Source organism: Chionomys nivalis, chromosome 25, assembly GCF_950005125.1.
Source record: "Chionomys nivalis chromosome 25, mChiNiv1.1, whole genome shotgun sequence".
Classification (NCBI taxonomy): Eukaryota; Metazoa; Chordata; class Mammalia; order Rodentia; family Cricetidae; genus Chionomys; species Chionomys nivalis.
This window is the reverse complement of record NC_080110.1, coordinates 27,419,824-27,434,532: the sequence shown is the minus strand read 5'-3', so window position 1 is coordinate 27,434,532 and position 14,709 is coordinate 27,419,824. Positions and strand designations below refer to the sequence as shown.

At 37.6% G+C, this 14,709-nt stretch overlaps 1 protein-coding gene across 1 annotated transcript; it reads left to right on the top strand.

Annotated features, from left to right (window-relative positions):
- The first annotated feature begins 70 nt into the window (after positions 1-70).
- Positions 71-1,018, top strand: LOC130866365 (olfactory receptor 6C74-like). Its single transcript, XM_057757774.1, has one exon. It carries the CDS (start codon positions 80-82, stop codon positions 1,016-1,018), a length of 939 nt encoding a protein of 312 aa, XP_057613757.1. The 5' UTR covers positions 71-79.
- The last annotated feature ends 13,691 nt before the right edge of the window (positions 1,019-14,709 follow it).

Genomic DNA, 14,709 nt, shown 5'->3' with positions numbered 1-14,709 from the left:
GCATAATTTTGTAGGGATAACCTCCCTCCACCCACCTCTCTCTTGTCCACTTAGACCAGCTAACAGCCAGAGGACCACAATGAAGAACCACACAAAAGTGACAGTTTTCATTCTAGCTGGTTTGACTGATGACCCGCTGTGGAAAGTTGTCTTATTTATCTTCCTGCTTCTTACCTATCTGCTCAGCATCACTGGCAATCTGATCATCATCACACTCACCCTGGTGGATGCTCACCTGAAGACCCCCATGTATTTTTTCCTTCGGAACTTTTCCTTCTTAGAGATTTCCTACACTACTACATGCATCCCCAAATTGCTTGCTACTATGGCAACTGGGGACAAAAGCATTTTGTATAGCAGTTGTGCCATTCAGCTGTTTTTTGCTTTCTTACTTGGAGCATCAGAATTTTTCTTGCTGGCAGCCATGTCCTATGACCGCTACGTGGCCATCTGCAAGCCCCTGCACTACATGACCATCATGAACAATAAAGTCTGTGTACAGTTGGTCCTCAGTTGCTGGTTTTCTGGCTTCGTTATCATCTTTCCACCACTCCTGTTAGGCTTGAATCTTGACTTCTGTGCTTCCAACATTGTTGATCATTTCTACTGTGACACCACCCCACTCATGCAGCTTTCCTGCACAGACACGCAGCTCCTGGAGAAATTGGGTTTTGTCTCGGCTTTGGTGACACTCTTACTCACGTTGGTAATGGTGATAATTTCCTACACTTACATAGCCATGACGATTCTAAAAATCCCTTCAACCAGCCAGAGGAAGAAGGCTTTCTCTACGTGCTTTTCTCACATGATTGTGATATCCCTCTCGTATGGCAGCTGCATCTTCATGTATGTTAAACCATCAGTCAAGCAGAGAGTATCTATTTCCAAGGGAATTTCTGTGCTCAACACCTCAGTGGCTCCACTTCTGAATCCTTTTATCTACACCTTGAGGAATCAGCAAGTGAAAACGGCATTTGTTAATACAATACACAGGATTGCATCTTTCTCAAAGAAATGACTATACCATTTCACTATATGAAGGAAATGAAGAAAGAAGATTTAAATAACACCAGTAGTATATAAGATAAGTCTGCTTCAATTGCCTCTCCTTGTTTGGTTATTCATTTTCACATCTCACAGAAAGTTCTTGCTCTTTAGAAGCAAAGTTTATGTGTGTGAGGAGCAGTGAATTAAACTTAGAGTTTTGCACAAACTCGAGAAACACGCTGCTATTGACCTATGATCACAGTTGTGTAACCTGAACCTCCAAAGGCTGTTTTCCCCCTAAAACTCATCTTCTTCTTTCCTCTAAGTGTGAACCAAAGAATTGAGCTTATTTTTCTACATCTCTTTGTCCTTTAAAATTCTCGTCATGACCTAGAACTTGATTCAATTGTAGAAGGACTGCACAACACGAATGAGCATGGTTTTGATTCCCAACAGTAAAACTGCATGTAAAACAAAATGAATTTTAAAATCCCAATTAGTCAAAACTATTAGATTCTCTTTTATTTTATATCATGTATAATGTGTGCTTCATGGAAACATTATTATGCTATTCTGTATTTCTGATCATTTATAACCAAAGTACAGATATTGCTTAATATTTTTATTTACATCTCTCTAAATTTTAGCATGCATTTTATTAAAAAAAATTAACAACTGGATTGGCAGATTAGAGCCCTAGCTGCTAATCCTCCCTTCTTGAGTGTGGTTCCTGTACCCACATGGTAAATGGACAGAACCAAATTCCCACAAGATTTTCTTTGACTTCCTCCAAAAGCAGTGCTCCTTTATCTTCTATATAGACTCACTAACAGAAATGAATAAATAAAATATAATAAAATTTTAAATTAAAAAATTTATATCAGAGTGTATCCATTATTGTGGTTACTATACTTTAAAATATCTCTATATAGCTCGATATATAATAAATATGTATATGTCATACATGTATGTATGGTAATTGTTACAAAACATTGTATTCAAAATAGTTATTTATTTTAAGACTTGACCATTTGTATTTTACAAATAGTACTAGCCACATCTAAACTTAAATGTGTTAGTCTTACTTGTTCATTTGAATATTAATAATATAACAGGTATTTACACTTTCAAAATTTTGAGTAGCTTACTATATTTGTTGAGATCATGGGAGATGATTTGTGATTGATTACTGAATAGAAGCAATGCAATTCTGTCATTTTCAAAACGGTTGCTTATCTGATGTATGTTTCAGACAGAAGTTTTGGTGCACATAAATAGTGAACAAGAAGGGAAATATGCAACTGTGTAGGTGTCCTCTTCAACTTGTGAAACAAAGAAAGTTTCAGAATCATGTCCTTCTCCGCAGGAGAAGTTTTAACTGTTGATAAAAAACATATAAACAATATTTATATATGCCTTAGAAAATAATTTAATTATTAGACTTATCTACACTCAAGGAATTTCTTAAAATTTCATAATCTACTATATCGAGGAGTATCTCGTTCATAGTACATTGCTATTAAATTTTGAATTAAAACATCTATTCTTAGGCCTATATAATATGTAATATTTATAGAACCTGTTCACTTTACCTTCACAGCTCTTGTTTTGCTTGTATTCTAAGATTTTTCAACGACTTTAACAAGAAAACCTTTAGTTCTTCATAAAAATCAATTTTAAATCCTTTGCATATTAGAAGAAACTGTTTGTCCTTTTAAGGAAGCATGTATTTCCTCATGTAAGAATAAACAATTGTCTCAAAGAAGTAAATAAGATAAGATACTTGATACTGGGCATATTTTAAATTAAAAGTATTCTTAAAAATAAGAAAATATGAATAGAATTATATTTATTAAAGTCATGAAAATATTTCATACTCTGCTTGAATGGTGTGTCTATACATATGTCCATATGTGCACATGCCTGCAGAGGGCAGGGGTCAATGTCAAGTATCTTCACAGGTTGCTTTCTACCATATTATTATAAACTTATTTAGTGTGTGGGTGTGTGTATGAGAATGTATCTATTCCATGCAAACGTGGAAGGCAACTCATGAGTTTGCCTCTCATATTACAAATGTTATAAAGACAAAATATTCCTCTGTTTCATCTTAATTTCCATAAGTAAGCATTACCATTTCACTGCAGCAATTTGAAATAGGAAATAAAAGTTTTATCTGATGCCTCATTTAAAAGTTTAAGGCATTTCAAACTAGACATGTTCAAATTTAATGTGTCAATAATCCTACCTTGAAAATGGCATCAATTTTTCTATATGTTAGCATTAATTGTTACACCTTCCATTTTGTTATGGAAGAGCGAAATCTTGGGCCTACTTCTTGGGCCTATTTTTCTAGTGTGTCTTTATTGCCCAATCTTTCATAAAATAGTGAGTTTTGCAACTGAAAATGAGGGTAACCTTGCCTACTATTTATTTCCTCTGACAAAATCCAACCATTGTCTTTGACCCTTTATTTACCACCCCATATACATTTAGATTGACTGGTTTACTCTTTTCCAACATTCAATCTTAGTGAAAACTGCAAATTGCAAGTTTCATTGTATCACCAACATGTTTAAGTAGAAGCAATAGTCCCCATTTCTTGAAAGAAAAAGACCAAGTGATTTTTATGTTTAACTAGTCCTGCATGATCTGGCTTCTATTGTCTTTATCAACCCCATCTAGTATATATTCATTTTGTTCCATTGATGCCTTTAAGTGAATTTTCAGCTCAGAACTTAGTGGGATGTTGTAGGAAATTGAAAGATAATGCTGAGAGAAATGCACAATGGAGATCTGGCTTGTCAAGTTTAAGGAGTCAGTTTGAGAGTTACTGGATGACTTTTTAGTCAATTATGTGAATATCTGACTTAAAAAATCAGTGGTTTCTGTCGGGACTGCAGCTTCAGTGGTGCACCACTGGACTGAAACCTGTTCTTTACTGGGATAATCTATGCTAGTTAGCTGAGCTCAGAAAATGAGTCTTACATAAGAAGAAGCCAGCATTTCTTAGGTGAAATCTGGGGGCTGTTTCCTAAGGGTCATCATAGAGAGCTATAGCCCAGAGAAGCCAAGGCTTTATCTTGGGTTGGCAGCCAAAGCTGGTAATGCATTACTGCTCTTGGCAGAATGAAAGCAGCGTATTGAAGGGTCATGTAAGGCAGCTAAGGCCTTGCTTACATGAGAAACCAGGGAAGGCCCTAGATGCAACCTAATTTATAATTAGAGACCTCTGTATTTGAAGAGGTCTTGGAAGGAAGTCCAGGAGAGAATGCTGATGACAGTGTGGCACCGTCGCAGTGGAGATCACAGAATGTTGACAATACCAGGACTATAGAATGACCACAGTGAGAGCATAAGGGGGGCAGTGAAACCAGCCTGAGCCTATGAGACAACCCGTGAGTGCTGCAGATTTCAGAGCTTGGCAAATGAGCCTGCCCAAGCCTTTGCGCTCAGATCATGAGTCCCAGATTTCATTGATGATGTTTATAATCAGTATATTGACTTTTGCTTTGATACAAGGTAATCTTTTTTTTTTTTTTTTTTTTTTTTTAATTTTTCGAGACAGGGTTTCTCCGTGGCATTTGGTCCGTGTCCTGGAACTAGCTCTTCTAGACCAGGCTGGCCTCGAACTCACAGAGATCCGCCTGCCTCTGCCTCCCGAGTGCTGGGATTAAAGGCGTGCGCCACCACCGCCCGGCGTTACAAGGTAATCTTGACTGAGAAAATGTTTATATCAGATTGGTCTGTAGACAAGTCTATAGAACTTTATTATTTATTTGGGATGACTCAGCCCACTGTGGGTAGCTCCACCCCCTTATCAAGTGTCCTGGGTTGTATAAGAAAGCTGAATGAACAAGCCCTGGGGGCAAGCTCCATTTTTCCTTGGCCTCTCTTTCTGGGCCTCCTTCTAGATGTCTCTTGAGTTCCTGTACTGACTGCCCGTAATAATGGATTCTAACGCGTAAGCCAAACAAACATTTTCCTCCCCAAGTTGCCTTTGACCATGGCTTGTTCATTCTGCTTTCTTATATAATCCAGGAAACTTTTAAAATTATGTTATGAATTGAATGTGGAATCCACTAGAACTAACATGGTTTTTTGTTTTGTTTTTGATTTAGTTTTAAAATTTTTTATATAATATATTTTGATCATATTCATTCTCATTTCCAAGCCCATTCCAAGGGTGTGACATGTGTGGAGAAGGACCTTTGTACTATTTAGGAGGTTATTTAAGGACAAAAGTGGGAGAGGTACTTCTTGGGAAAAAAAAAGACTGCAACTGAGACACTAGTAGTGGAGTTGATAAAAATCACCACAGGCATTTACAAGCATCAACTTCTTTATCTTTTATTTCATTTTCTTATTTTTTTTTCCCAAAACATCAAGACTGCAGTTTTGTCTCCCCCTTCTCCTCCCATTTTCCTGTCTCCTATTCCCTGGATCTACTGTATTCCTGCAGAAAAGGCAGGCCTCCAAGGGATATCAGTCAAACATGGCTGAAGCAATAACCCACAAAGTCTGTCTAATAATTTATTAAGAGGTGCAATGGAAGAACAGATTCACTAGTCAACCCAAATGCCATTAGTTAAATGGGTTGAGTTCCCACAATGCATGGCATAACAAGATGAAACAAAACTAGGCACAAACCGTCATATCAAGACTGGAAGAGGTAACCCAGTAGGAAGGAAAGGGTGTCATGAGCAGGCAAAAGAGTCAGAAACACCCCCATCCCTGTTCTTAGGAATCTCACAAAGAGCCAAATCTGGCAACCATAATATATACAGAAGACCAAGTGCAGGCCCATGCAGGCTCCATGACTACTGTTTCAGTCTCTGTGAGGCCCTATGAGCCCCACTTAGTTGATTCTGTAGACCATGTTCTCGTGGTGTTCTCGACCCCTCTGGTTTCTATAATTACTCCTCCCCCCCTTCCATGGGGTTTCCTGAGCTCCAAGGGGAAGGACCCAATGAATCACTCCAATTTGGGATCTCTCTCTCTGCCTAATGTTTGGATGTGCATCTGTTCCCATCAGTTGCTGGTGAAGGCCTCTCTCGTGATGATTGGGCTATCAAAGATCTGAGTATAGCAGAATATCATTAAGAACGAGTTTACTGAATTTTTCTCTATCCTGGGTCTCTGGGTCATCTAGTCTCCAGTTCCTGGTAATTCAAGTAGTGTTGGGCATGGGCTCCCTTTCTGTGGCCTGGGCCTCAAATTGACCTGGTAGGGCATTGCCACTAGTTCTGTGCTTCCATTGCCCTAGCACATCCAAGGCAGGATAGATTGTGGGCTGAAGGTTTTGTGGCTGGATTGGAAGCTCTGCCTGGGTAGAGAAGATGACAGGCTCAGGCTCCACATTCTCCATTACTTGGAGTCCTTGATAGGGTCATCTTTGTAGATTCCTGAAAGATTCTACTGTACTGGTTTCTACATCATCTCACCAAATGCCCTACAATTCCACCTATCTCTCCCAGTACTCACTCCCTTCACATACTCCACCTGATCCCTCCTGTTCCCATCTCCACCCATCCCAGACCATCTGCAAAATCTATTCCTTTTGAGTCTGTGGATTGTAGCCCAATTATCATTTACTTGACATCTAATATACAATTATAGGTGAGTACATTTGTTTGTCTCTCTAAGTTAGGGTTACCTCACTCAGGATTTTTTTTCAGTTCCATCATCTGCCTGCAAATATCATGATGTCATTTTTTCCCAATTTTTTATTGCTTTATAAACAATACCATTCAAAATTTCCACTTCCTCCCCTCCTCCCATATTCCTCCCACTCCCTCTCCCCCTCCAGTCCTAAGAGAAGGCAGGGTACCCTGACCTGTGGGAAGTCCAAGGCCCTCCCCCCTCCATCCAGGCCTAGGAAGGTGAGCATCCAAACAGACTAGGATCCCAAAAAGCCAGTACATGAAGTAGAATCAAATCCCAGTGCTATTATCATTGACTTCTCAGCCCCCCTTGTCAGCCACATTCAGAGTCCGGTTTGATCACATGCTCATTCAGTCCCAGTCCAGCTGGCCTTGGTGAGCTCCCATTAGATCAGTCACACCTTCTCAGTGAGTGGACAAACCCCTGGTGGTCTTGACTTCCTTGCTCATCTTCTCCATCCTTCTGCTCTTCATCTGGACCTTGGGAGTTCAATACAGGGCTCCAATGTGGGTCTCTGTCTCTATCTCCATCGATCACTGGATGAAGGTTCTATGGTGATATGCAAGATATTCATCAGTATGGCTATGGGACAAGGCCAGTTCGGGCACCCTCTCCTCTACTTCCCAAGGACCTAGCTGGGGACATCCCCTTGGACACCTGGGAACCCCTCTTAGAGCCAAGTCTCTTGCCAACCCTAAAATGACTCCCTTAATTAAGATATTTTCTTCCCTGCTCCCATATCTGTCCTTGCTCCATCTCAACCATCCCACTCCCCAAGCTCTCCCCAATCCTCCCCTTCTCTCTTCTCTCTCCTCCCTCCCCTTCCTCCACCCCCTATGCTCTCAACTTTTGCCTGGTGATCATGTCTGCTTTCAATTTCCAGGAAGATCTATATATGTTTTTCTTTGGGTTCACCTTATTATTTAACTTCTCTAGAATCACAAACTATAGGCTCAATGTCCTTTGTTTATGGCTAGAGTCCACTAATGAGTGAGTACACACCATATTCATCTTTTTGAGTCTGGGTTACCTCACTCAGGATAGTGTTTTCTATTTCCATCCATTTGCATGCAAAACTCAAGATGTCATTGTTTTTTACTGCTGAGTAGAACTCTAATGTGTATATGTGCCACACTTTCTTTATTCATTCGTCCATTGAGGGGCACCTAGGTTGTATCCAGGTTCTGGCTATTACAAATTCCACTCTTGGGAATATACCCAAAAGATGCCCAATCATACTACAAAAGCATTTGTTCAGCTATGTTCATAGCAGCATGATGTCATTTTTTAGCTGCTGAGTAAACATTCCACTGTATACATGTATCACATTTTCTTTATTCATTCCTTAGTTGAAGGACATCTAGGTTTAATTTCAGACTATTTTTCACAATGAACAGAGTGGAGCAAGTGTCCTTGGGGTAGGATGGAGTGTCCTTTGGGTATGTGCCCAAGAGTGGTATAGCTTGAGGTAGATCAATTCCCAGTTTTGAGGAAACATTGTATTAATTCCCATAGTGGTTGTACAAGTTTGCACCCCCATCAGCAATGGAAGAGTGCTCCTCTTGCTCCATATTTTTGTCATAATGAACTGTCACTCATGTTATTGATCTTAGCTAACAGGTGTAAGATGGAATCACAAAGTAATTTTGACTTGCATTTCCCTGTGGCTAAGGATATTGAACATTTCTTTCTGTGTTTCTCAGTCATTTGAGATTTCTCTATTGAAACTTCTCTATTTAGATTTGTACCCCATTAATTAATTGGATTATTTGGTATTTTGATGTCTACTATCTTGAGTTCTTTATATATTTTGGATCAGGAACCAACTTCTACACAGAAAATTGGAACAAGGTATAAAATACTCATGACAAGTGTACTTGTCAGGCTCATAAGAAGGGAAGGGAGTGCTGAAATATAAGGCATTATATTGAGAGTGTATTGTGGAAAATTGATGGGTTTCCCATGCCAACAGATGATCACCAACCTGTGTACATATTGGCTGTGATAATTAGAGTTATTTAAAGAATTTAAGTAGACTTGAAGTTGGAAGGGTGATGTGGGTAATTGGATGGGAAAGTAGAAATGGATATGTTCAAAATACAATGAAGATATATGTCTGAAATTTCCAAACCTGAGTAAAATATGACAGGAGGATTGCAATGTACAAGTCTCAGCCACCATAGTCTACAAGGTCAGTACCAGGATCATAAACATATGGCCTCTATGGCGAAACCTATAACACCATGTAGAGCAAAATCAAAGACATAAATAAATAGAGGGATTTCCTATGGCGATGGATAAGAAGATTCACCACTGTGAACACATTCATTAGAATAATGACAATTGTTTCTTATGCTAGTGCAGAAAGTATGCTAATATTAGGCCACCACCCAGTCCTCAATATATTTTTTGATATAAGGCCTCTCACTGAACCTAGGGTCTGTTGGTTCTGCTATACAGGATGTCAAACGAGCACCTAGAATCCTCCTGTCTCCATGCATTACCCCCAAGCACACCAGCTCTAGGATCACAGTACAGTGCTGAAGCCCAGCTTTTGACATGGGTGCTGAAGATCCAAACTCAGGTTCACATGCTTATGTGGCAAGTACCTGACCAATGAGAAGTCTTGCTAGCCCGCATTTCATGCTTTTAAAACCTACTTTGCCCTCGAGCACAAACTATTTTTAACCATTGTTTTCAATAAAAGATTCATAAAAAAATCAAACCAACTCCTGAATATGCCTCTAAAAACAGTTCTGGTATGGGTTCCATCTGGAGGAACAAACATTCAATCAAATAAGATGGTTGATTACTCCCCCAAGTTTTATGTAGGCACTAGTTTGACTTCTCCATGTTCAATGAATTATGGAGGCATTGTCTCCAGCCATAGGGCCTTCCTGTCAGGTTGGTGATAGCTTAGTTTATTTAGGAATTCCCATGGGACCTCTTTGGTCAAAAACTTGATTAGATGTAAACCAATCCTGATACTGAAAACGTCATTTGGAGACAAGAAATGTCCATTTGGTGCTCTGTCTCCCTCATTATTTGACAGTTTTTAAAATAACACCTCAATATGTTTTCATATTTTAGGAAGCTTATACTGTACAAGGTTTCCATACTACCCCTCAAATTGTCCTTAATTTTACTATCTCCTTTTATACTCTCCCTCATCCTTCTCTTCCCTCCCCATCCCCAAAATTATTTTTAAAGTCTTTGAATTTTTAAAAGAATGTTTAAATAAGATTAACCAAGCACTTTATCCTCAGCTTCTAAATGCAGTTTCCACTACTTAAGATAGCTATTGATAATTAGTGATTGAGTTGGCAGCATTGCTTTGTCTAGTAAAAGGATCCAGAATAAGACTTTACAAATTTTCACCAAATTGCTTACTTCTTTAGTTTCACACAGTCAAATTATTTTTTGCAAAATGCCTTCTGAAAAAAAGGACATTTCTTCCTAATGCTATTCACTGTCCAATAAAAAAAGTAATCATTTACTGTATAAAAGGTGAGGTGCTTGAGATGCAGATAACAAACGCAGCAGCGCCACCTGGTGGACAGAATTACTGCGACTGTAGCTGATTGTTCACACCACACATTTCATACTTAAAAAACTCCAACATGCAGGATATTCATCAGTATGGTTATAGGATAGGGCCATTTCAGGTTCCCTATCCTCAGCTGCCCAAGGAACTAACTGGGGACATCGCCCTGGGCACCTGGTAGCCCCTCTAGGTTCAAGTCTCTTGCCAATCCTAAAATGGCTCCCTTAATTAAGATATATACTTCCCTGCTCCCATATCCATCCTTCCTTTATCCCAACCATCCCATTTCCCCAAGTTCTCCCCATCCTCCCCTTCTCACTTTTCTCTCCCCATCTCCCCTTACCCCCATCCCACCCCACCCCCAAGATCCCAATTTTTTGCCCGGCAATCTTGTCTACTTCCCATATCCAGGAGGATAACTATATGTTTTTCTTTGGGTTCACCTTCTTATTTAGCTTCTTTAGGATCACAAATTATAGACTCAATGTCCTTAGATTAGGGACGCTTCTGTTTCAGTCATTAAAGCTTCCCACACTACTTAACCAGAATGTCCACAAAACGCATGTTTCTTCAAAAGGAGGATCTACTTAGCAGTGAACACAGACATTTTTAAAGTATAAGAATGAACTAGTAGTGTGTTAAATTACCAGTGTCACTGCTTCTGAAGTTCAAATATTTTACTGGGATCAGTTGACAGTGGTGGCCAGAGTTGTTGTGTTTGGATAGTATAGACAAGATTTAACTCCAATTATTACGAAAGGTCAAATATTTCCTAAGAAACCTGAAGCCATTGCCATTGTAAATTTAATAATTTAGACACAATAATTAGACTGATTCTCAAGGACAAAGTGTGAAACTTAAGTGGGACTCAATGAAAACACCTTTTGCTCAAAAAGAGGAAAACTTTACAAAGAACCAAAGACATTGACTGAAAATGGAATGGACTGCCTTGCAATTCTCTGCTATGCTGCTGCGAGGCTGCCACTTCATTGACTATTGACTCAGAAAGTATTCAAGTAGAATTCATTTTGAATAATTTAATTGTTTAAAATTTACCTATGGCACTCAGGAGGCAGCAAGAAACTATCTGAGTTTGAGGCCAGCCTGGTCTACAGAGCAAGTCCAGGACAGCCTGGACTTCTATTACAAAGAAACCCTGCTTTGAAGCACATTCACATACACACATATACTCACACACACGTACATATTTTAATACATATGTATATAAAATATATAATGTTAAATGCTAAATAAAGGTATCCGAAATTCGTCATTTTTTGTTTCCTCTAAAGTCTTTACTTTCTACTTGTAGGTAGATTATGATTTTGAGTCTTTGGAAATATTACTTATGTGAAATAATCATGATACATAGACAAGTGAGAGTAAATGTTTCCCGAGAAATCATTATTTTCTGATCTGAGTCATCTGAGTCTCTGTTATTAGAAGCACTGTTCTCAGAAAAATGACATGGTTGTACATAGACTGTAGGACTACCCTTAACATTTAAAGCACTGACTGTATCTTTAGGTGAAAACTTGTCCCCTCTATTAGATATAGTTCTAGGAAATGTAAAAGAATAGGTTTGAAATATGTAATCACTTAATATCGATTTAGCTTCAGTGACAAAGTACAAAATTCTCTAACAATGACTGATAGATTTTGCTTTCCTTGTATAAATATCTTTTTTATGCAGATCATAAAATACAATATTCTTAGCATTTCATTCTCTTTTGTATTTGACAGTTTGGGTCATTACAATCATAGAGTTAATTCCCCTAATTATCTTCCTGGTTATCCCCAGTTTGACAAAAATTTAAAAAGTGAGTGAGTATAATAAGATGCCTTTGAGAAGACTTAGACAGCACATATTTACTCAATTAGTATTATAGTTTAGAATGTGACATTGATCTATAATTGATGTAACATCAAAAGATCATTAATGATGAAAAATCAATTCATGATTCTGCTTTGTGTTTGCCATTTAAAATAACTAGCACATTGCAGTATATAATACGTAATGTAATTTGAAACAGAACGACTATTATTGACCAAAAAATAGCTGTGAGGTTGCATAAATGACTAGTATCTCTACATGTGATATGAGCTGAACGGAAAGCAAACAATGAAAGACCATCACATCATGTGAACTTTGCTACATAGTTATATGACTGGTGGGAACCTTTTACAAATGTTCCAATAAACGTTAGTAGCATACGAAGAGAAATTGTTAAAATTTTATATTGACATTCAAAATGGACTTTTAAAAGGAAAAAACTCAAAAAAATCCCTTTAGAAAGAATTAGGCAAAATATCTCTTTAGATGTCTGTACTGGAAGCAGTGGTAACTATGGTCCACGTGTGTTTACAAGAAGTTAATACAAGTCACCATGGACAGCTACCACAGAACTTTCATAGAATTTAACCTAAGTAGCTGATGTGTTCCCTAGAATGGAGAAACATTAAAAAAAAAAAAAAAAAAAAAAAAAAATTCTGAAAAAGAGCTTTGAGTTTTTTTCATCTGTTCTGAGCTATCTTGTTAGTCTAACGTACTAGCATTTCCACTGAAGGAATAATAAGTGGACATTGGTTCTAAATTAACTTATAAAGATTAATATAAAGTCATTTATATTGAGAACTATAAATTATTCTTTCAAACAGATTTAAAGGAGAAAGGACGAAGCATGGCATAGGTAAGCATGATTCTTCATGGAAGCTTTCAAATACATCAAAGTTACTCTTATGAACTCTTTGGGAAATAGTCTAATATTGTTTGCATCTACTGAGAGAGTCTCTTGTTTCTCTCTTTCTCTCTCTCTCTCTGTGTGTGTAGGATAACTCTGAAAATTAAAATTTTTCTTTATGACTCTGTAGTTCTTAACATCTAACATACCACTTGAAACTCTGCAATCATCTATCCAGGGATTACTTACAGTTACTTACTTTTAATTTTGTTCCTTGCTAAACTCACATCTAATAAGGCCCTCTGAGACTGATTAAATTCTTGAGATATTTCACACAGGCTTCATTGAAGGTAATTCACAGCAGAACTCAAAAGTTCCTCTCTACCTCTGAGAATCATCTAGTTGCCCTGCTACAATTAGTAACTAATTGTGACAAAGCAGATCAATTTTTTAAGTTTGAAGAATTATCTTCCATATACCTAAATTGTACCTTGAGACCAGCAAGGTCCCGGCTCACATTAACCTTCTGAAAGACACAAATTTATCTTTTGGGACTCGCTAACTAATACACCTAAGTGCACAAGTGGAGTATTAGATCAACTATCCATAGGGAATCACTCTATTTGTAAATCAGCAATGCAAAATTGGCTTGAGCATACTATATTGAGAAAGACTTTATCTTTAATTAGAAATATTTGCAAATCCGGTCTCAACTGATGAAAACAATTAGTGGCAAGGGTAGAAGAGTTTTATGCAAACTTTTGGGTTTTCTCCAATGTTCTCTGCATTAAAAGTACAAATTTATATTGACTAAAAGACTTCATAGACATTAGGTCAAAGAGGCACCTTAATGGAAGAAGCATCTGTCCCAGAGATGAGATGAAATTATCCTCAAAAAAAATTAAAAAACATCCCTCTCAATTTAACAAATTCTCAGGTTTAAATGTGGACGTGGTTGTAGGAAACTGTAGAACTTAGCAAATGGAGAGCCATGTTGCAGTGGGAAATTTGAATCAGTGATGAGTCTGAATACACATTCATTACTTTGTGTTTTGTGAGGTCCTCATTTTAAAGTATGAAGCATTCTATCCTTATGTCACAGACTGTTTTCAAAATTAAAGAATCAATGAAGACCAAAGCATGTCTATTTCTTATTCCAGTCTTCAAACTGATACAACTCAAATTTAGGTATCCATCATTCTTTAGAAAATAAAAAAAATCAAAAATTTGCCACCTCCTCTTATTTCTCTTACACTTCCCATTGTAGTTCTAGTTATCCATATCAAAGCAAGAACTTAACAGGTTGTATTTATGAATCTGGGAATATATTTATATACATATTTCTAATTGTTAATTTTGAGGAATTGTCTACTGTGTATCTAAATTGTACCTTGATACCAGCAAGGTCTCATATCATATTAACCTTCTCAAAAACAAGAATTTATCTTTTGGGATTCTTCAACTCAGGTGCCTAACTATAAAATTGGAGTGTTAGGTTGAGCACCCATAGAGAATCACTGTATTTGTAGACCATCGATGCAGAATTTGCTTGGACATACTATATTGACAAACACTTTATCTTTTCGTTCTTAAGATTTTATCTTTAATTTGGAATATTTGTTTAAACTCAGTAGATTGAAACAATTAATAGCAACAATAGGAGATTATTATATTTGGATTTCCAACTTAGGTGTGTGTGTGTGTGTATGCATCATACCAATTAAAGAGAAACAAGCCAAGAATTTGAGAAAGAGAGAGAGAGAGAGAGAGAGAGAGAGAGAGAGAGAGAGAGAAGAGGAAGAGGAAGAGGAAGAGGAAGAAGAAGAAGAAGAA